The 22,183-nt window shown below is 46.7% G+C and overlaps 1 protein-coding gene across 2 annotated transcripts in view; it reads left to right on the top strand.

Annotated features, from left to right (window-relative positions):
- The window catches only part of LOC308333295 (myosin phosphatase Rho interacting protein), a 41,050-nt gene that overhangs the window by 12,356 nt on the left and 6,511 nt on the right, over positions 1–22,183 (top strand). For both annotated transcript variants that reach the window (XM_080789602.1, XM_080789603.1), the window contains exons 4-16: positions 1,603–1,754; positions 2,321–2,405; positions 3,055–3,229; positions 3,683–4,190; positions 7,455–7,581; positions 8,685–8,783; positions 12,985–13,041; positions 13,823–13,891; positions 13,991–14,080; positions 14,197–14,306; positions 14,791–15,388; positions 15,985–16,122; positions 17,720–20,362. In XM_080789602.1, the coding sequence (XP_080645728.1) occupies positions 1,603–1,754; positions 2,321–2,405; positions 3,055–3,229; positions 3,683–4,190; positions 7,455–7,581; positions 8,685–8,783; positions 12,985–13,041; positions 13,823–13,891; positions 13,991–14,080; positions 14,197–14,306; positions 14,791–15,388; positions 15,985–16,122; positions 17,720–20,362 (4,851 nt within the window). The remainder of the gene's footprint in view (positions 1–1,602; positions 1,755–2,320; positions 2,406–3,054; positions 3,230–3,682; positions 4,191–7,454; positions 7,582–8,684; positions 8,784–12,984; positions 13,042–13,822; positions 13,892–13,990; positions 14,081–14,196; positions 14,307–14,790; positions 15,389–15,984; positions 16,123–17,719; positions 20,363–22,183) is intronic.

The raw sequence follows: 22,183 nt of genomic DNA, 5'->3' as shown, positions 1-22,183 counted from the left end.
CAGTGCATGCGACATGGGAAAGGTCGCTTCTCGCCCTCAGGTGTCTTTCTGGTAAAGTTACTGGAAGTTTATGGCCCTGAACCCAAAAACATACAAGAGCCAAGGAAAAATTGCATAGAAATTTGAAATCTCTATGGACTCTGGACTGGAGCACTATGCATGTCACTATTACATTGATGTAGCTTAAGTTCTCTCCCATGCCCTCTGCATCGCTACATGGCCTAGAATTCCCTCTTGTTTTTTTTGCAGAGGGAGTCCTTCTGCAGCCTCTTAAGTTCTAAGTGTGACCCACTGTAATTGCCATATTTGGCAGCCCCCTGGGTTTACTGGCAGATCTTAATAAAGCTGGATCTGTATTCAATGGCCTTAAAAGGAGTTTGGGATAGCAACGGCACCTGTTTTACATCTGTAGCAGGCAGAGCAGTGCCTGATAACGCTGCAGGATTCCGAGCAGACGCAAAAGAAAGTACAAGGGGTCCGAGAGGAAGTTTAGGGGAATTCTGCTGGCCCATATTGACCAGACAAATACGTTATCAGGTAGAAATAACAATGAGATCATTGTTATTTCTCCCCCCCACCTGAAACAAAACGTGGTTGCTGTGTATTGTCGAGGGCTCTTCGGACAAGGTTTTGGTTCCACAGATTGCAACATATGACCAAGGAATATATGGAACGGATTATGGAACAGCATAGTAAATCCATCAAACGGGGTGGATTACTATCATATGGTCAGTCTACTCCAGGCATGCTCTTTGTCTTTATCTCTCAGCTGGTGTACAAAACACAGATGTAGGCACACACACACACACACACACACAACGTACACTCACGCGTGCACACACACACAGTCCTGTCATCCCCTCTATTCACACAGAAGGTTCTGCTCGGTGAAAGAAAGGCTTTCCCCAGTTGTTGCCATGGTGACCTGTAGATAACAGTGGAGTGACCTTACAGTAGAGAGGCCGATAGCCCTGATGTGTCCCCTGGGAAAGAATGGTGAAGGAGAAATTAAGTTTAGTCCTGGGCCTTGCTGCAGGCTTTGCTGTGGAGCACGGCTAACGTTGCACTAAACCCAGAAATGGGTGAAAACGCGGCCTCTAAATGGCTAGTGTGAAGTAACGCGGTGCCGATGAACTGTAGAATCGCCGTTGACCAATCGCACGCCTAGCCCAGGGCTTGAACTAAGTAAGCTCTGGGTCTGCGTAAAATCTGGGGAGCACCTCCTAACTAAGCCACTTTTCTCCTTCAACTTGGTTTTGAATCGTCATGGAATGATATCGGTGTTTACCTTTTTTGCGGCCGTCCTGATGCGTGGCAACGCTTGTAGGTCTGCTATTTTCGAAAAATAGATCTACAAGCTCTACGAGCTTGTAGGTCTGCTATTTTCGAAAAATCGAAGAACGAAAAAAAAACATTTGCTTTTTCAGAAAACTGTCATTTTCAAACAGACATTTTTAGAATCTGATCTCGGGTCAGAAAGGGCTAGCTTCTACTAGTGTCTCCGTCACCTCTCCGAGGATAAAACCGTGAGGCGTGCGCGAATAAACTCTGTACTATTTTTACGTGATGTTTCTCTCCCCCCCCCCCCCCCCCCCCCCCCAGCCAAGCACGCTGCCTCAGGGCACGGTGAACATGAACCTTTGTACCGATGTCATCGACGCCGAGCCCAAGACGGGCCAGAAGAACGCTCTCTGCATCATCACCCCAGAACAGGAATACTTCATTAGAGGAGAGAACAAAGAGATTATCAATGGGTAGGTTTATTGTATGCGTGACGTGTGTGTGTGTGTGTGTGTGTGTGTGTGTGTGTGTGTGTGTGTGTGTGTGTGTGTGTGTGTTTGTGTATGCTGGTATGATGAAGTCACGAATGAGTCAGCAGTTGTGTTTTGTTTTTCTACATTCTAGTGTTTACTTTCTTGCATGTGGGACAGGAACCGCTTTTGGTGTTTTAAAGCATTGTTATACTTTAGCTATTGAAATACGAGCTTGTAGATCTGCTATTTTTGAAAACTTGTGACAATGTGGCGCAAATCTTTGAATACATGCTTTAACAGAGAGTTTTTAACAAAACACTTTGCTTCTGGGAGGTCCCTGAAACAACATATTTTCAGATGGGGGTCCGATTACATATTATTTCTGGGGTCCTTGACATGAAATAGTTTCAGGAACCACTGACATAGACACACAGGTTTTTCAAAGAAAACTGTCAGGATTTAGAAGACATTTGTAGAATCTGGTCTCGGTCCTGAATGGGTTAATGTGGTTCTTAGCAGAGCCAGAGAACAATGCAATGATATTCACATTGCATGTGTGTCTTTAGGTGGAGTGAACAGCTGGTGGTGTACCCCAGGACCAATAAGCAGAACCAGAAGAAGAAGCGCAAGGTGGAGCCCACTACCTCCCAGGTAACCTTCAGTACGCCGTACACAAAATAATCCATCCATCCATCCATCCATCCATCTTCAACCGCTTATCCGTAGTCGGGTCGCCGGGGCAACCGCTCCACCAGAGTTCTCCAGACTTCCCTCTCCAGAGTCGATGTGTTTCCTCCAACTGCGCCTTGGTCTGCCCCCCGGGGGTCTCCTCCCAGTGGGACACAATAATACACAAAATACATTAGTTAATAGAAACACAACCAATGTCTGAAAGAGCACCGTGGGTTCATTATCAGGAAGCTTATATTCTCCAATTAAATTAGACTATTTTAATTATTTCTACTTTTTAATTGACAATATTTATGAGGGGCGCTAGTCCCTCCAACGTTTGGCTTTCAGGAATGACGTCATGGGCTTTCATGCCCCCCCAAAAAACCAACGAAAACAAAAGAGGACCCCACTCGTGATGTCACGAGTGGGGCAGCCCCTCCTATGCTTAGCTTGAGAGTGTGTGCGTAAACACGAACATTGAAGACAAAAGTGTGGACGCAAATTGTGATTGGTCGACGTGATTGGGTGGGAGATGTTCCATTGAGAATGAGATGATGTATGATGACGTATGATTTATAAGAGCGCCGCTCACTTAACACGGGTGTTGATTTTGTTTGTTGTTGTTCAGGAGCCGGGTCCAGCCAAGGTTGCGGTGACGGGCTCGGGTATCCCTGAAGCAGAGAAGGTTCCAGACTCTAGCTCCATCATCTGGCAGGAGGAGCTGAGCCAGAGGGAGGCTGAAGGGGCTGCGGTGTGGTCTGCTGCTGACCTGCCTCCGCTGGGATCTCCAGTTCCCCCTGCTGGTAGGGAGGAATCGGATAATGGCTCGCCTACAGAGTTTTGTGCAGAGAAGAGCTAGTCACCACTCACACACACTCGGGTCACTCCAGCGTGGCAGTGTTGCAGTGAATATGGTGACCTACAGAAATTTGTGATAATCGTGTTGGACATCACATAATGTCAGTGTCCGAACGCAAGTCATTGCCCGTTTGTTTATTAGCGGAGTTCAACCTACCTGTATTTAGGGCCACGTATTTAAAGACCGTCATGTAAATTGTGTGAAGTCCACAAAGTGGTCACACATATCGGCAAGCTCACCAATTTCACCGTAACACCACCGCGACGGAGTGACCGAGTGCGAGTGAGCGAGTGGCCGAGATGTTGGGTATTGCAATTTGGCTTAAATCAATTTCATAATAATCGCACATCTGTGTTGCCCGTGTAGAGTGACTCTTCCTGTGTCCTCCTGTGTTTAGCTGACTCCGCCTGCGTGGCGGGCCGCGGCTCGGACGCCGGCTCCGTGAACGGCGACGAGGCGGACCGGGGGGCCGGGTTGGTCCCCATGCCCCCCCTCCTCCTCCTCCACGGCCCCACAGTGGCGGCGCCCCACCGCGACCTGCTCTCCCCCACGGGCTCCTCCTGCTCCAGCCTGGGCGGCGGCGGCGGTTTGCCGCGCTGCGTCTCCCCGGCGCCCAGCGACCCCTTCCCCTCCGGCAGCTGCTCGCTGCTCTCCAACGGCTCGCACATCAGCGGCTCGGTCAGCTCGCTGGACTCGGACGCCAGCAGCAGCGGCAGCACCGTGACCAGCACCGACAGCAGCCACCCGGCGGGGGCCGCGCACCCCCCCCGGGGGGCCCACCACGGCCACCATGACGCCGCCACGCGCTCCTCCAGGCGCCTGGAGGCCGAGGCCAGGAAGGCGGAGAAGAGGAGCCGACTGAGGAGCCCCGAGAGGGAGGAGGCCGTGCTCAGTCCCGAGAGGAGGTCAGTACTGTGGGTCTGTCTGTTTCACTTAACCCATTCTGACCTGAGATCAGATTCATACGAGGTTTCCACTGGACACACACTGGTCTGATTAACCCATTCTGACCTGAGATCAGATTCTAAAAATGTCAGTCGCTCTTCGATTTTTCAAAAATAGCAGACCTACAAGCTCGTAGCGCGCCACTCGGTGGTGCGCTATGAGCTTGTAGATCTGCTATTTTTCAATAGCTAAAGCATAACGTGATGCTAACACCAAAATGGGTTCCCGTTCAGAATGGGTTAAGTGAATGTATCGATACTGCAATATAGAAATACTCCGTTACTCCGGCGGACTTCAAGCGATCAGCCAAAATAGACGATCTACAATAGATTGGCCATTTTTGGATGAGATTTGATGTAGAGGGGAAAGAAAGATATGACAGCCATACACAATACACATTACATTTATATTGTACTTATTTTGTCATTTATATATCAAATGGGCTATAATGTCTTATTTTTTAACAAAAAAGGAAATTTTGAGCCCTGCAATTGGACATTACAGTAGCATTAGTACAAGGAATATCAATGAATTGCAGAAAAGGGGGTTAAATAAGTTGTTGTTGCTCAACAAAATCAAAAAGTACTCATATCGGTGCTCGGTATCAGCGATACTCGTACTCGGTCCCAAGAAAACGGTATCGGAGTATCTCTAGTCTAGTCAGTATTGTATCACTTGTCTTTCCCATTCCTCCAGTAACCAAGGTTCAAGGTGTTTTATTATTTTCATATACGCGTACAATACAGCCGGTGGCAACATTGTTTTTATACAGTAAGTGACAGAGAAGCGTTCTTTAGCCCTCTTGTGGAACAGGGCCTGGTCATGCCCGAGTGCAGAGCTATTGAAGATAATATCCAGCCTGTCTAAAACCCACTGCTGTCCTCTTCCAGGTAAAGCGCTTATTAATCAACCGGCGGTTTAGCCTCAGCTTGGTGAACCAGGTTAGCGAGGCAGCCCTTTCTTGGAATGCCGGCTTCCCCGCTGTCTGGAGACAGTGGAGCACTAGGCTTTTTATCCATTTAAAGGCATGCGCTCGCATAGACAGTCCTGTGACGCACTTAACCGACATACTTGACCACTTTTGATGCACACTCAGAACCGGTGTATTTTCCATGGGGTGGAAGAAAAACGCCGTATTTGGTGATTAGGGGAGACGAGAGACGCAGACTGAGATTTGAGAGGCTCTGCTTTGGATATTCCTCTGTGTGTATTTCTTGGACCATATTTGTTACAACTAATTGTATTTTGCCAGTTTTCTTTTTTTTTTTTGGGTGGGGGGGATGGGGAAGGGGGTCAGCGCTTATATTCTGTGTAAGCACACACTGTATAAACATACTGGCTTTGTACTTTTCCATTCAGCAATCTGCCCCTCAGCCCCTGGGCGCTGTTCTTGGAAAGGTCACAGGTCATACACACACCAGTGAAGGCAGCATTTCAAACGAAACAAGTGGGGGAGGGAGGGGTCATCTTTTCCCTCCCCGAGCCCGCTTCCTGCTCCATTCCCTACATCCAAGCCCCGGCCTGAAAGGAAAGGGAGGAGATGGGAGGGGAAAATAGAAAGAATGTACACAGTTGGCCTCGCAGACAGATAACTGGTCCATTTGGACTGTTTTTCTGATTTTTAGAGGCAACGGACTTCTTGTTCACATGGCGGCCATTTTGGTCTTACATCATAACAGAGATGAGTATGATGTAACGGCAAAAATGACAGCTGTGTGAATATGGTTAATTAGCCAATGAGATCATGTGACTGAAATGCCCCTTAGCCGTCCTCTTCCTTCGCTCTCCCATGTTGCCTTTTAAGGAGGTCAGCTATTGCTGAGGAATCCCCAAATAAGGGCAGCATAAAAAAGAAGAGTAATTTAATATTTCCCATTGCCTCCTGCTCTCTCTCTCTCTCTCTCTCTCTCTCTCGGTGGAATTCTGTAAAGTGAATTCCACTGGCTTTTTAACAAAGGCTGTATGTGTGGGAATGTGTCAAAGCCAGCAGTGTACCATTTCATTTGTTTGGAGCTATGTTTATGCAAGTCTGCAGACAAAGCACAGATTAAGGTACTACTATCTCATCCGTGATCTTTAAAGTCCGGCTGCCCCCCTTCTAATATTGTTTGACCGTCGCACTGACCTTGCCATAGGATATGTCCTTGATGTACCCAAGCTGCCCATAAACGGACTTTTCCGATGTCTGTCAGGATCGGCTTTATTGTCACGTCACAGGTTTACAGAAGTAAAGAAGTGGGTGAAATTTGATGCTCAAAACCGAATTGAACCCACTTCCTTACTTGCATAATATTACAATGTATGTACAATTGTCCTTTGTATATACAGTATCTCGAGCTTCATACTTGGAGTAAGTTGACGAATGGACAGTGTGGAAGTACAGTGTGTGAAGTTGATCAGATGAACGGCTCTCCATACCTGGCCAGCTCCGACACGGGCATGCCACAAACCGGCTCAGTTTGCAGTGCACTAGTATTATAAACTGTATGACGTGTGGAGAAGACACTAGACACTCTTGTTCCATCTTGCGTGGTTTTTTTTACTTTTGTTGTGGTCACTCTGCCTTAACCCATTCTGGGCGGGAAGTCGGGAACCCCTTTTGGTGTTTTAAGCATCATGTTGTCCTTTTAGCTGTTGAAAAATAGCAGATCTACAAGCTCATGAACTTGTAGGTATGCTATTTTTGAAAAGCCGTGAACATGTGACGCAAATCCAACGTTTTTAACTCAAATCTTTGCTTCTGGCGTGGTCCCTGGATCAACATATTTTCAGATGGGGGGGGGGGGGGGGGGTCGGCATCCAAATTACATATAATCTTGGGGGTCCTTGACAGGAAAATGTTTGAGGACGACTGACACAGAAACATGTGTTTTTCAGAAAACCGTCAGGATTTAGAAGGCATTATGTAGAATCTTTTCTCAGGTCTAGATGGCTTAACTGCTGGCCTGCTGTGTTTAACCGTGCGCTGTGGGGTCTGTCTGTGTGTAATCCTGGACCCAGTCTCTCTGTGTTTAACCGTGCGCTGTGGGTCTGTCTGTGTGTAATCCTGGATCCAGTCGCTCTGTGTTTAACCGTGCGCTGTGGGTCTGTCTGTGTGTAATCCTGGATCCAGTCGCTCTGTGTTTAACCGTGCGCTGTGGGTCTGTCTGTGTGTAATCCTGGATCCAGTCGCTCTGTGTTTAACCGTGCGCTGTGGGTCTGTCTGTGTGTAATCCTGGATCCAGTCGCTCCGGCGTGATCGAGAAGTTGGAGGCCCTGGAGCTGGAGAATGCCGAGAGGATGGAGGTGGAGGAAGCAGGGAGGGGTGGAGCCAGACAAGGCCGCAGTGAACACAGACGCTTCCACAGAGAGGTAATACCGTGTGTGTGTGTGTGTGTGTGTGTGTGTGTGTGTGTGTGTGTGTGCGCGCACACTAACAGTGCCAGCAATGAGCATTGTGCAGCAGTTTACAATGGATGTGTGGTAAGGACTTGTAAACAGTGTTTTCTTTTTTTAATCGACATCACATGGCAGAAAAGAACGCAGACCTGAGCTTATAGCTTTTGGAACCACAAGCTTGTGTTGTGTTGTTCCTCTCTTTCCAGCAGAGCCCCCTGCCCCCCCCCCCCCCCCAGCCCCCTTTTTCTGTCCTGCCTTTGTTTTGGTTGGAGGTCATAGGTCAGGAGCGTGTGCTGTATTCATTTCCAGTTTCCATTCTGTTTGGGGATTCCCCTGGCGATGGCGCTTCCCTTTCCCACCCTGGCCTGCTGCACTCGAGCTACAGTGGCTTAAATCCCCCCCTCGCTTTAGGAGAGAGAGAGAGAGATGCATAACATTGGGTCAGAAGTCAACGTCATTGAGAACTGCCACCAAAATGTTATGGGGAACCGATCTCACCAGCACTTTGTGTGTGTGTGTGTGTGTGTGTGTGTGTTTTTTGTTTTTTTTACCGCTCTGCGTTTGTCTCCAGATGAAAGATAAAGGCACAACACTTGTTCATTCTCACATAGGCTACTCTGTGCCCGTGTTCGGCGAATTCTGTCCATCTCCACTGTTGCTGTCAAACATCCAGTCGTACAGCACTCCCCCTTTTATATACTGTACTGTTTTGCTTCGCGCTATCAGCGAGCATTCTGTGTTATCATTCTCTCTGGTCCAGCGCGGTGCCGTGCCGAGTTCAGCCTCAGAAAACATGCACGTTTGACGTGTGGGGGGGCCGGGTGGGGGGGTGGCGGCATCGGCTGTCATCATATTTACGTATGCACTGAGGGGCTGGTTTCGCACTTTCCCACCCTGACCCTGACCCCACATTGCGTTACTTCCTGCTTTTCGGATTTCTCTGAAAAGCAGGACGTTTCCTGTATCTGTTATGATGATGAATCTGATTCCCACAGAAAGAAAACCTATGATTAAAACAGAGAGCAAAGCAAGAAAAACATAAGGTGTTTGATTGTGTGTGTGTTTTTTTTCTCCAGGAGCAGAAACATGGCCAGGGCCTGGACTTCCCCTCCACCCTCCCTCCACTGAGGAGAGCAAAGTCCCTGGACCGACGGACCAGTGAGTCTGTCATGACAGTAAGTCTCCCTTTTGAATATCGAGGTTTATCACGGTTCATGTGATCCTTTCAAATGTCTTCTGTAACTAATGCAGACAGATCCTGCCTGTATTAACAGTGCCCGGGATTCCTTCAAAATAGAAGCTCGGGGTGCCGGGAAGATATGGACGCTTTTATTCTGTAAGCCCCCCCCCCCCCACACACTTCAATTCCGGGAAAAACGTAGACATATTTTTGCTTGCTTACCTCGCTAAGACTCCGATAATAATCACTGATGGTCCCTCGCGTTCATATTTTTGAACGAGAGGCAGGTCAGAAGTCAGAAATGAAGAGCTTAGTATATCCATCTGATCAAAACCACGGAGAGCTAGGCATTCTTTCTGCTGTGGCAAACTAGGAATGACCGGGACCGCAGATGAGCGAAGAGAGTATGGTGGCCTTGGAGGCCAAAAAAAAAGAAAGAAAGAAAGAAAATAATTCAGAATATTCTTCTCTCGTTTGATATCATTGAAAATGTGCTAGGATCCGTCGGTTTGGATTGCCTATGACGTTCCCACACGTCGCACGGTCTGAATGTGTTTCACATTCACTCGTTCACTGCCATCATTTGTCTAACCACGACCATGGGCTCTTTAGTTATGGATTGTGCAAATCTGGTTTACATTGAGTCTTGGCGACAGTTTTCTTTTCTGATTTTATCCGTCTCCTAGCAACCTAGAGCGATTTAATACATTGGCGAAAAGCGCAATCTAACGTAATCAATGAAAACTGAGATATATTATTGGCAGTGAACCGTTGGATTTCAAATCATGAGATGTCTCGTCAATGTGTAAAGGTAGGGTAAGTAGTGATTTGGTTAAAGTAAAGTTAAATTAATTATCTCTAAATTGTGATAGTACTCATTGCTATATATATAATAGTGTATTTTTTTAATATATATACGAGTGGCAAATATATGTGAGGGCAGCACATTTGGGCACATTCGGCTATGGCCAAATTTAGCCCAAGGAGTGTTTTTCGTGCAAAACTAATGCTTGGAATGGGTTCAGAATCATGAAAACCCCCTAGTTTGACACGTCACATGCTACTTAAAGTATAATGAAATTTAGAACATTTTGCCATAATGGTACCAATCATGGTGTTTGGTAGTAGTTCCCAGAGTTGAAGAGTTCACCTCCTTGAAAGTTGAAGAATCACCTCCTTGAAAGAAGGAGGTGATTTGATTACCTACCTATTTGTATGGCTAGTCTTTTCTATTTCTTGGTGACGAAAATATATTATGAGAAGATCTAACAAGTAGAGAGAAAGTGTATAAAATCATTCTCTAATGCCACCAAAATGTATTGTGAGCAGTTTCCACTGTACCAGCACGTTACATTTTCTTTAACAACAAAGCCAGCCAACTTGTGTTGAAACGAAAATTCACATTGGCCACGCGTGTGGTGATTAGATTACATCCCAAATCGTCCAGTTTGTGTTGCGTCCAGATTCCAGAAATTCCCCCGACTTGATCACCTGACGCGATGAGGTGTCCATGTGACACTTCCTGGTGGGAAACTGGAGGACACTGTGAATCTGGCAACACACGACGAGAGCAAAGCACTACTCGTCCAGAATAAACTGAGTAATCAACCGGTGATATTTGCTCAAGGTGTTTCTGTTTGCGTGTGTGTGAGTGTGTGTGTGTGTGTGTGTGTGTGTGTGTGTGTGTGTGTGTGTGTGTGTCTGTTAATGGGTGTAGAAGACTGTGCTTTTTTGTATTAGACAATACCTCTGTTGTTCTCGTAAGCTGTGAAGAGTCTATGGTCAGATTCAATGCCAGGGTTGTTGCTGAGGGAGGTCATTGGGTTGCTCTGTTGTTGTTGTTGGGTTGAAGGTAGGGCTGTAACTATCGATTTATGTCATTGGTGATTAATCGATTTACTTTTCAGATTATCATTTTTTTTAATCTGCGTTCTAAATCAAATATTAGCACTATTGGCACTTTGGCTAGGGTGCCGTACTTAGTTCAGACTAGTCGTTGGTCTGACAAACGACAACCTACCTCAAACCCTAACCATAACCGCAAGCACAGGAGCAGCGCATGTTCTAGCCCCGCGTGAAAGCTCCACTTTCTTGTATTTTCAAGATTCCCTTTTCAGTTTATTCTCCTGTGAGCCGGTACACTGCTACAAGGACTTTGGTGTACGTAATTACGCATCCTCGTGCATAACCAAATCAACATTAACATTTTTTTGTTCTAGTGAAAATAGCTGATCTACTATCTCTGCTGTTGCAGCCCTATAGTTGAAGGGCTAGTGAGGTTATCTAACGGATATGTTGTTCCAGGGTCCCTGGAACAACATATTTTCAAATGGGTGTCGGCGGCCAATTACATATATTTTTTTGATGTCCTTGACATGAAAATGTTTGAGAACCACTGACATAGAAACATGGGTTTTTCAGAAAACTTAGGTTTAAAGATGGAGGAAGGTTTCAGTTGATCCAGAAGAAAAGCTGTTCCTTTTCTATTTATGGCAGGTCTGCTTGGGGAGCTGTTTTTATTTCTTAGCTTGGTTGGCGAAATTAACGCCTTACCGTCTTTTTACCGTTTCTGTCTGCCTACTAGTACTGATTCTGTTAATGATCAAAATCAACACATTCGGATGACGGAAGCAAAATTAGCTGGGCGACTGTTTAGCTTATGCATTATATCTCCGTTGTGGGCCAGCTGATTTTTGTCACTAATAGTAGATTCCTAGTGTCTTATCTGTGGCCTGAACCTAGTTCAGAGTTCAGACTAATGCTAGTGTTTCTTTGGCCTAGGTGTGGTTGTGTGAGAGCGCTATAGGGCAAGTCGTCCATGATGCAGGGTTCTCTACCTCTCCTGTTCCAGGTTATCCTCCTGCTATCTCTTGTGTGCAGCCTTTTATCATCTTGGCGTGATTTTGGAGCACCCATTCTTGTGTGTGTGTGTGTGTGTGTGTGTGTGTGTGTGTGAGTGTGAGAAGACTTTGAGAGCGACAGAACAAAGTGTGTGTGTGTCACAACTTACCACTGCTTCCTGAGGGCACTGATCACATGTGTGTGTGCGCGCGTGTGTTTTGTCCCACTGTGTGGAATCACAGCAGACTACAACAAAACTGAACGCTGCAACCTCGGCTGTCGTAGTACAGAACAGCAGCGAGCAGAAGTTGCCCCTGTCAAGTGGATCATGTCTAAAAAAGATGATCATTATATCAACAACAAAACCTATTATGGATTTGTCCGAGCCATTGGTAGGGTCAACTTCTACCCTCCGCTGAGTGAGCATGTGTTTGTCTCTGCCGCTGCTGTTATTTTTGTTCACCCGTTTTGAAATGATGGCGGCGTGCCACTTGTGAAGTGTCGAAAGCTCAAATGTCTGCTATCGTTTTGGGCCAATTCATTCATGCCCTGTTTCATGTTTGTTGTGTTTATAATTGTGTCACAGCCACAGGTAAGTGAACCGAACTCATCGTGTATTTTATAAAGCCTATGTGATCTTATGTTTCAGTGCCTACACGAGTTAAAAACCCAACATTAGCAAATGTTTTTGTCTTGCATGGTGTCATATCGTTTTTAGTCTTAAAAGGACCATACCGCATGATGTGACTATGACTCAAGGTGTATAACACTCGACATTATTACAGACCATTTTCCAAAACGTACTGCACGTAACATCGTTTGTGTAATTTTCACGGAGGTTATTGCATTCAGTTCATTTCAGTAAAGTTTTATAAATCAACTTGAAACTAGCTTGAGATAGGTAATCCAGCACACTACATTTGACAAAAGTTTGCTTATTGTTGTGTATACTGCATATTAAAACACCAAAGGATTATGTTTAAGTTTAGCCTAAAATAGTCGACTAGTAAACTAGTCAACTAGTAAAATCCGAAAGTGAAAGCTCCTTCGCATCACAGAGAGGGATAACTGCAAAAGCGGTGGAAAATAAAGCTGGTTGTAAACGCAGAGGTTACGTATCACGGCCCCACAACGCACAGGTGAAAACGGCACTTCTGCATACTCCACATACGTGACGGTCTATGAGTTGGCCACCCCAAAATGTGCATTAAATGTACGATATATGGCTTACGTAGTGAGAGAATACGTAGTATTGATGCTGGTATGGTCCTTTAAGAGAGGCTTTAATTTTCATTCAGATGAATACAGTGTCTCACTATCCCTTTTTTTTCTCCCCCCCCCCCCCTCCTTTTTAGCCGGATTTGCTGAACTTCAAAAAAGGTTGGATGATGAAGTTGGACGAGCAAGGCCAGGTACTCTCAGAGCTTGCTACTGTAGGTCTACAGACCGCTTTACGTGTGCGAAGTGCTCCTTTTTTTTTGGTCCATTCCACATCCTGTGTACTGTGTGTGCATGGTTTTGACAACAAACCTTTTTAATTTAGGCCCGCGCCGAACAGACACTGGCCTTGCACATCGTTTCAAGCCGTGGTGAAAGGAATGGGTTATCGTGGCGGGCACCAAAACGAGCGCTCCCTCCCATGTGTCTCAGCCAATTGCAGCCATTGTGTTTCTTTCATTACGATAAAATTATAAAATGCAATAATGTGTAATGCATTGACTTTCCGTCAGCAGTCATCAAAGAAGGGACTTGGTGGCTAGTTCAAACGACATCTGAAATGTCCACCCAGAGCACCTCAGAATGTCTGTGTACCATTATATGGCCTTTTACAGAGGTCCGGTCAGACTTTGATGTCAGAGCTTCAATGAGGACAGTTAAAAGAGCAAACTGGGGGCCCCAAGGCCCCTTTTGCACATGCATTTTACACAACATACGGACGGGGAGATGGTGTCAGGAGCTGCAAACGCTCCCGCATCTCGTAGCTGCTTTTTACAGACCGAGGGAATGTTATGTTATACACACACACGACGTGAACAAACTCTCCTTTCTCTCAAGTATCTCGTCTGGGTTTTTCATTACTCAAGTTGGCGGTTTTATGTTCTTCTGCATTGCGGTCTTTGTGCCGTGACACAATTCTGTCTTTGGACTCTGCGTAACCTGCTTTTTTTCTCTTTTCACCCCTCTCCGCTGCAGTGGAAGAAGTATTGGTTTGTGCTGACGGACCACAGCCTGCGATACTACAAGGACTCCATCGCCGAAGAGGTGACGCAGCTCATATTTTCTATTTATTCTCTCCATTGATCGTGCCAATCTTGTCGATCGTTAAATGTCACGTTTTGACACGTTTGTGTCCCCCTCAAGGCTTCTGATCTGGATGGTGAGATTGACCTGTCTAGTTGCTACAATGTCACGGAGTACCAGGCGCAACGCAACTATGGTTTCCAAATACACGTGAGGGGCAACTCCTTTCTCATATAATAAGACATTTTGTCGTTGTTTTAGCATGCCATAATGTTCGACCGTTGAGCCCTAATCTATGTGTCTCATGCCGACCTGTCAATGTTCAGACCCAGGAGGGCATGCACACTCTGTCGGCCATGACGGCAGGTATACGGAGGAACTGGATCCAGGCGGTCATGAAGAATGTGAGACCCTCCACCGCTCCTGATGTGGCTAGGTCAGTTTAACCGTCTTAATATCGCTTGGCAATGCTGTTTACGTCAGATTAAACTCTTCAAAAAACCTTGATCTCATTGGTTTCATTCGCAGCACCATATCAGATATGTACTATTAACCCATTTTGGTCTGACGTCGAAATAAAAAAGAAATCTTCTAAATCCTGCAGTTTTCTGACATAAATATTTTCACAGTTTTTCAAAAATAGCAGACCTACAAGCTCGTAGCGTGCCACTCGGTGGCGTGCTATGAGCTTGTACATCTGCTATTTAGCTAAATTATAACAATGTTTAAAACGCCAAAAGGGGTTCCCGCCCAAAATGGGTTAAAATACAGACATTTGCATAGCAGCAATAGTACAATTTGCGATTGGTGCTGAATTACATTACAGCCGTGAACACATCACAGCCGTGATGTTATGCATCATAACGCCCTTCCTCGCAATGTGTCCATCGTTTTAATTGAAATGCTCTTGCTGCCCTCAGCTCGACGGAGGACAACAGCTCCTTCTCTCCGCTGGAGGGCCTGGTCAGACCAGACGTCACCCAGGACTCTCCTTCCTCCGAGGTCTCGTCGACGGAGCGAGACCCCGCGGCGGGCGGCGTCAAGAAGAGCCGGGCCCGCGAGCGAAGGAAGGAAGGCCGCTCGAAGACCTTCGACTGGGCAGAGTTCCGACCCATCGCCCAGGCTCTGGCCCACCAGCGGGCCCAGGAGGCCGAAGGCCTGCAGGCAGACCTCGGAGACCTCGACCGGGCGCGCAGGAGGGAGGAGAGGCGGAAGAGGTACGAGTCCGTGACCGGCACGAGTGCCGAGCCCCCGGCGGCCACCGCCGCCGTCGAGGGAGGGAGGATGGACTGCGAGAGCGGAGGAGGAGGAGGAGGGGGCGACGGGCACACGGAGCTTGACGCGGGAGGTCCCGTGGCCGTGGAGACGCAGCAGCAGGTGGAGGAGGTGATCGAGCAGCACTGGCAGCAGGTCGAGAACACGCCCATCCGGGGCGAGAGGAGAGTTCCCCTGCCCGCGACTGTGCACACCAGAGAGGCGGCGGAGCTGGAGAAACTGCTGGAGAGTTACAAGAAAGGGGTATGTTTACACTGAGACACCGTTTCCACACCTACGCGCAAAACGGACACGAGCCGCGCACGTTCTCGGCCCGCGCGCAGCTTCTTTTTCCGGGTTTTTAGACAGCTGGTGGATGGAAAGTAAGCTCCACCTCCGTGGAAGACTGACGTGGAGGAGAGCGTTTCCGGGAATCTGCCCGTCGCTCCGCGGAAGTGGAGCTTCTTTTCCATCCACCAGCTGTCCTAAAAACCCGGAAAAAGAAGCTGTGCGCAGCCGAGAACGTGCACGGCATCTTTAGATAGTGTGGCAGCACCCAGAGAATGGCAGAATCTGTGGAAAGCGGGGATTCCGGGGAACAAAGCTCAGTCAATTTAACCCATTTAGGCCTGACGTCGAAATTTTAAATAAATGTTTTCTAAATCATGACAATTTTCTGAAAGATTTGAGGCACATTTATCGATTTTTCAAAAATAGCAGACCTACAAGCTTGTAGATCTGCTATTTTTCAATAGCTAAATTATAACATAATGTTTGAAACACCAAAAGGGGTTCCCGCCCAGAATGGGTTTTAACCATTTACTGTTACTATCTTTTTGTATGGCTCGCCACCTTTCCAGGTAGAAGAGCTGAAGGTGCAACTGGGCAGCTGTCACCAGCAGCTGGTCGACTCCAACCAGCACAAGCAGGAGTTAGAAACCCAGCTGAGAACAGCCCTGGAGAGAGAGCAGGACTTCCGGACAGGCTACATCTCCCCGGTGAGTCATATCAGATAACTAGTCGCCATGTATTCAGTGCTGTACTGCATTGTGATGTGATGTCTTGAAAAAGGCCTGCTGTTGGGGTGCATTCGTTCGGAAACTGAGCAGTACTTTCCTTTCATTTTGTAACAATCTTTGCATGTTGTATTTTGTTGTAAGAAACTGACAGACCTCGATGCTACAAAACGACTACAGATATGTGCCCCTTTGCATGAGTTCATTGCATGCGAAGGAAAAACATGGAGATCTCATTACTACTTTGGCTTCTATCGGCGTATCTCTTATTTATGTGATGGATTAGGCTCGTGTAGGATAGAGTTCAAGAACTTATGCTGGAAGTTAATTTGCCGAATATTCAATTCGGTATTGGCCAAATAACACTGGTTGTCATTATTAATGGGATTATACTTTTTGGCTATTAAATGTTTGGCTTGAAATAAATAACCTCTCAGCTTGTCTAATTATTTGCATGGAAGTCCGAATTTCATTTTCTTTTAACTACTGTAGACCATCCTTTTTTTTCTTTAACAAATGTCATATCAGCCATGCCGCCGTGGCTTCATTTGATTTTGTCGGTTGAATCCCGTTGACCTTGTGGTGAATCCCGTTGACCTTGTGCGCGTGGATATGTTTCTAGGTTTGTGACAATTTAACCCATTTTGACCTGAGATCAGATTCAAAAAATGTCTTCTACATCCTGACCAGTTTTCTGAAAAAGCTATGTTTCTATGTCAGTGGTTCTTCGATTTTTCAAAAATAGCAGATCTAAAAACTCATAGCGTGCCACTGAGTGGCTGCGCTACGAGCTTGTAGATCTGCTATTTTTCAATAGCTAAAGCATAACAATGCCAACACCAAAGGGGTTCCCGCCCAAAATGGGTTAAGTAAGAGTGATCTATTTGTATTTACTTGGGGACTTCGTATATAGATGTTCAGACATGCTATAAAAAATGTATTTTTCCATGATTTTCTTTTAAATCTTTTTTGTCTTGTTTCAGAAATATTACATTCCAGTGTTTTTCAAGGCTGTGGTGAAATCTTATCACTTTTTTATTTTATGAGAATTGCATTTCTAAGCTATGCTTTAGATGGGCACAAGATAAATCTAACATCTCAACAAACATTGTTTGGAGAAAGACAGTGAATGAGTGGTGCAAATAACTGAAAATGTATGTATGTACGTATTTTGTTGGACTTGGTCTTCTGTTCTTCCATCCCTCATCCCTCAGTAAACCATCCAGCTGAAACTAATTCTGCATCACTTACCCCATGAAATAACCATTAACCATTTAATGTGCATGCTCTGTCGTGATTAACTAACCTCGGCCATTAAATCTCTTTCCTATGCTTTCAATTCACATCATTTAGGCCTAATTAAATTGGAATGATGTTTATTTTAATATATATATGTCATTAGTGTTCATCAACATAATTTGAAGTTAAACATTAATCATTTGGGAATGTTTAATTCAATGTCACATTTTAGAGGGAAAATGGGGGGGGGAAATAATTAATTAGTTGACCCTTGAAACAATTAGCAAGCTTGTGTGTCCCCTGCTGTGTGTTAACCAACTGTCTGGTCCCCTTTTCCAAGCTGGAGCACCCAGCTCTGGAGGCTGATGTGACGCCCCAGACGAAGAGGCCGGAACTGGTTAGTTCTCAAGCACAGAGCTTGACAAAGAAGTACCAGGAGACCAAAGAGCTCCTGCAGCTGCAAGAACTGAAAAAGCGCAATATGCAGGCACAGCTTGGCCTCTCACTTTCTCACCTCTCCATCAAGGAACCTTATCTTTCTGAACCCCCACAAAGCCCTCCCCCAGAACCTATCCAAAAGACAGTTAGCCTCCTGTTCCATGATAGCACGGAGAGGATTCAAGAGCTAGAGGACTTGATAAATGGAAACCCTCTGACTCTTAATGGCTTGGTGAAATTATTACGGTCACACAGTTGCAGTCAGGAGGCAACGGAACACAGTAGCTTCTATAATCTCTTGGAGGCCTGGAAATATCAACAGGAGGTAGAGAATGAGACCATGAAGAAGAGCTTAGCCAGGGCAGGAGAAAGCATCCGCAGCTACGAAACCCGTCTGCTAACCATGGAAGATATGGTCGGGAGGGTTCAGAGGCAAAAGTTGGAAAGCTTAAAAAACCCATACTGTCCCGTCTCAAAAATCGAAGACCATTCGGAAATGAACGAGGTGACGGCAGCAATGCTGTCCCAGAGGGTGGAGCTGTTGTCCAGCGAGAACTGGGCGCTGAACCAAAGATACCAAGAAATGGTGAACCAGCTGACGGAAGCCGACAGAGAGATAGACAGGCTGAAGGCCGAGTTGGTCGACCTGCAGGGCAGCAAACAGCACTACCTCATCATGGAGGAACTGAACAGAGTCAAGGCTCAGCTGGCGGAGAACCAGGCCAACGCCATCGACAGGGAGTACTACGAGAGGGAGCTAAACGACAAGTCTCTGAGGCTTCACGAGGCTCTGGTGACGTTGGAGGAGCTGGGGAACAGCCTGAAGGACACGGAGAAGAAGCTGCAGCTGAAGGAAGCCACGCTGAAAGGTCTGGGATTCCAGTTGGCGAATAACGACGACGACAGCGACGAGACGCTGTCGGAGAAAGAGCATCTCAGGGAGCTGCTTGAAGCCTCCGAGGCGAAGGTGCTCGAGCGAGAGACGGCGCTGCAGACAGCGGAGCAGCGCTGTTTAGAACTCGCGGCACAGACCAGTGAACTCATCGCTAGAATCCAGGAATCTGAGAGGATCAATAGTCGGAAACTATTAGAGGCAGGAAATGAACTGCGGATGTCAAAAGATACGGTGGAGTTAGAGATGACTGCAAGTATGGAAGAAAATATGCGTGTTGCTGAACGGATAATTCACGTGGGCGAGAGGCAGGGTGCAGAAGGACTTATTAAGCAAGTAGTCAGAGAGTTTGAGTTGAAGGCTCAAGCACTTAATCGGGTATTGCAGATGTTATCGAAGGTGGACGTCAATGTAGAGAAACTACTCGGTGGTTTGAAAAGCACTTTACTTATCACAGAATACCTTGGATGTCCTAACGCGGCGTCATTTAACGTGAGTCAGAAAGTTCTGAAGAGATTAGCATTAGAGGCAGAGTTCTGGAGCCAGCTGTTGAGTATTACCGAAGAGAGACCAGAAGACGAGGCAGGAGATACACAAAGCTTTGAGAGGCTTTTGGCAGAACGTATGATGGCGGAGAGGAGCACGTTGCTTTTGATGAGAAGGATTTCCCCGCAAGCACAAATGGAAGTCGATAGCGAGGTGTTTGTGACGGAGTCGAGCCTCCCGGACATGTACAGCTGGCTCAATAATGAAACCAACGCTCTCGTCCTGGACGACCTCAGAGAGATCCTGGAAGAGAAGGTTTATTTACTGAAGCAGATCATCTCCACTTTGAAGTCCAAAAAAGATGACAAGCTCCTGTCCGTGATTCTAGCTCGTTTTAAGTCTGGCCATCAATCGCAACACTGTCACGGATATATCTTGGATGCCTTTAGAGAAGCGCACTTGTCTTATGTCAGCATTAGACTGAAGTATGAACATGACGCAGAGCTACGGCAAAAGCAGACACAAATTCAGAACGGCAGCTTGGACTGCGCAAACTGTCCTAAACTGAGGGAGCTCACGCGAGACCTACAGTCCCAACTGGCGGGTCTTCAGAATCATCTGTCTGAAGCGACGGCGAGAAGGGACACGGAGTCACTCGCTCACATTCAGATCGAAGGACGGCCTATAGACTCGCTGGATAAAGCCATTGAACTTCAGGACACGATGGCCAGACATCGGAAGGAGCTGCGGGAGGTCAAGGACGCGTACGAGCAGGAAGCGGAAAACCTGAGGCGGGAAGTCGCCAAGGCCGGCGAGGTGCTCCGCCTCCGCTCCGAGGAGAACATCAAAGAGATAGACTCGCTCACCGCCTGCATGGAGAACCTGACGAAGAAGCACGAGCTGGAGAGGAGCGTTCTCCTAGAGACGTTTGAGCGCGAAATGGAGGAGCTGCGACGCGCGGCGACTCCGGCGAGCGCCGACGCCGCGGTCCGCCACGATCCCGCGCATCCCACCACCACTCCACCCCCGGCGTCCACCCTCAAGGAGCGTATCCAGGAGCTGGTGGCCCAGGTCTCGGCCATGGCCGAAGAGATGAGGCGACGCGAGCAGCGGGGCGACAACGTGACGCTGCGGCTGAAATATGACAAAGACCTGGAGAACCTGAAGGTGGCAGCACTCCCTGTCCTTGCCCGTTCCTCCATCCGTGACGCCTTGTGTTCCCTTGTGGCAAACCCCCAGATCCCCCCCGTCCCCCCCACTGTCCCCTTACCCTGCCTTCCTAACCTCGCCCACCCTCACTCCCGCTCTTTGTTCTGTAAACCAGTTTTCCCCCCATGTTGCATGATCACTAACCCTCTCTTGAGTGCATGTGATTGTTAAAGCCGCAGTGGTTTTTGTACCGAGGAACCCATTTTGTGGACGTTTTTTTTGAGCTGCAATTTCTTGGTTATTTGAGTGAGTCTCAAGTAACCAAGATTTGACATTGGCTATCTGATCATTTCATTTGACACTGTAAGATGCTGTTCCACCATTTTGAGGCTATATTAATATGAAATGTGTTCCTCTTGTGTTAGTCCAGTGTGCTTATTAATCCAATCTTTTACTCTGGTATTGGCAAAGAGGTTGACCCTTTTTTATTTTATTTGAAGTAATTTATTTGGAGCCAAAAAAAAAATTTTAATCATGGTTTTGGAAATTATTTTAGCCTTTATTCAAACATGACAATGCATGGGTCCAATCTCTTTTCCTTTAGCTGTGCTAACTTTAACATTTCACCCTTCTTGGCTCTGATTTAATATGAAATTAATTGAACCGTCTTGTATAATATTTAACTATATGATTTCTTCTTTTTTTCCCCCCTACAAATAGATGAGAGAATTTATCTTAGTTTTATACCACCTACAGAGCTAGGTTTGGCTTCGCCTTTTGGGGTCTTAACCCATTCTGACCTGAGATCAGATTCATACGAGGTTTCCACTGGACAACACACTGGTCTGATTAACCCATTCTGACCTGAGATCAGATTCTAAAAATGTCAGTCGTTCTTCGAATTTTTCAAAAATAGCAGACCTACAAGCTCGTATCGCGCCACTCGGTGGCGCGATATGAGCTTGTAGATCTGCTATTTTTCAATAGGTAAAGCATAACATGATGCTAACACCAAAATGGGTGCCCGGTCAGAATGGGTTAAAGTCAGTGGAAGTATTATCAGTACTAACTGATTTCATTGCATTGAGCTGAAGGCTAATACAGTCACGTTTTGTTGTGAATGGGAGGAACGGCAATGTATTCCTTCCATCCACTCTGAAATATATGGAAATAATTTGTGTTGCCATGTAACTTAATTAGTCCTCCCCATTACAAGCTACGTAAATAGTCTGGATTGGTCGAGCAGAACCCATTGCACTCCTCAAACAGGATATGAGCTTTTGTACACATGTAGACACACACACACACACACACAAATCTGTATCAACAGTAAACAAAGTGCAGGTGCTCTGTGATGTAAGACCAGAGAGTCTCCATGTGCCCAGCGGGAGAGACTTGGCTCACTCAGTCTCTCACAGTCAGTTCCTGCTGCTACTCTGAGTTCTCAGGGCTTTTATCCCTATGAAAACAGACTGGGGCTGCAGCCTGTTTTAACTGCTGCAGAGAGGGAGGGAGCGCAGGCCAGGGCACCACCGTTGACCGGGTCCTCAGATTAGTGGCAGTGAATAGAGGGCGGATGTGGGCCTAGGGTTTGGGGTCAAGCCAGTCGGAAAGGCCATTCAAATCTCCTCTTGTGGAAAACGTGCACTGTTAATTATAATAGCACTGTGAATGGCTCTTTTCTAAAAGTGTGCTGATTAGGATTACCTTCCCTCCCCCCCCCCTTCTCCAGTCCATAACCACCCAAAGGTGTAAATACAAACTTGCCGGTCTTGCATAATTCGACACAGATGGGCATGCCAAAAATAAATACCTCATGCCGACCAGGCGTCTGTTTCC

Source organism: Protomyctophum bolini (assembly GCF_963924005.1).
Source record: "Protomyctophum bolini genome assembly, chromosome: 18".
NCBI classification, from domain to species: domain Eukaryota; kingdom Metazoa; phylum Chordata; class Actinopteri; order Myctophiformes; family Myctophidae; genus Protomyctophum; species Protomyctophum bolini.
Note: the sequence above shows the minus strand (reverse complement) of the source record. Positions and strands in the feature narration are given on the sequence as shown.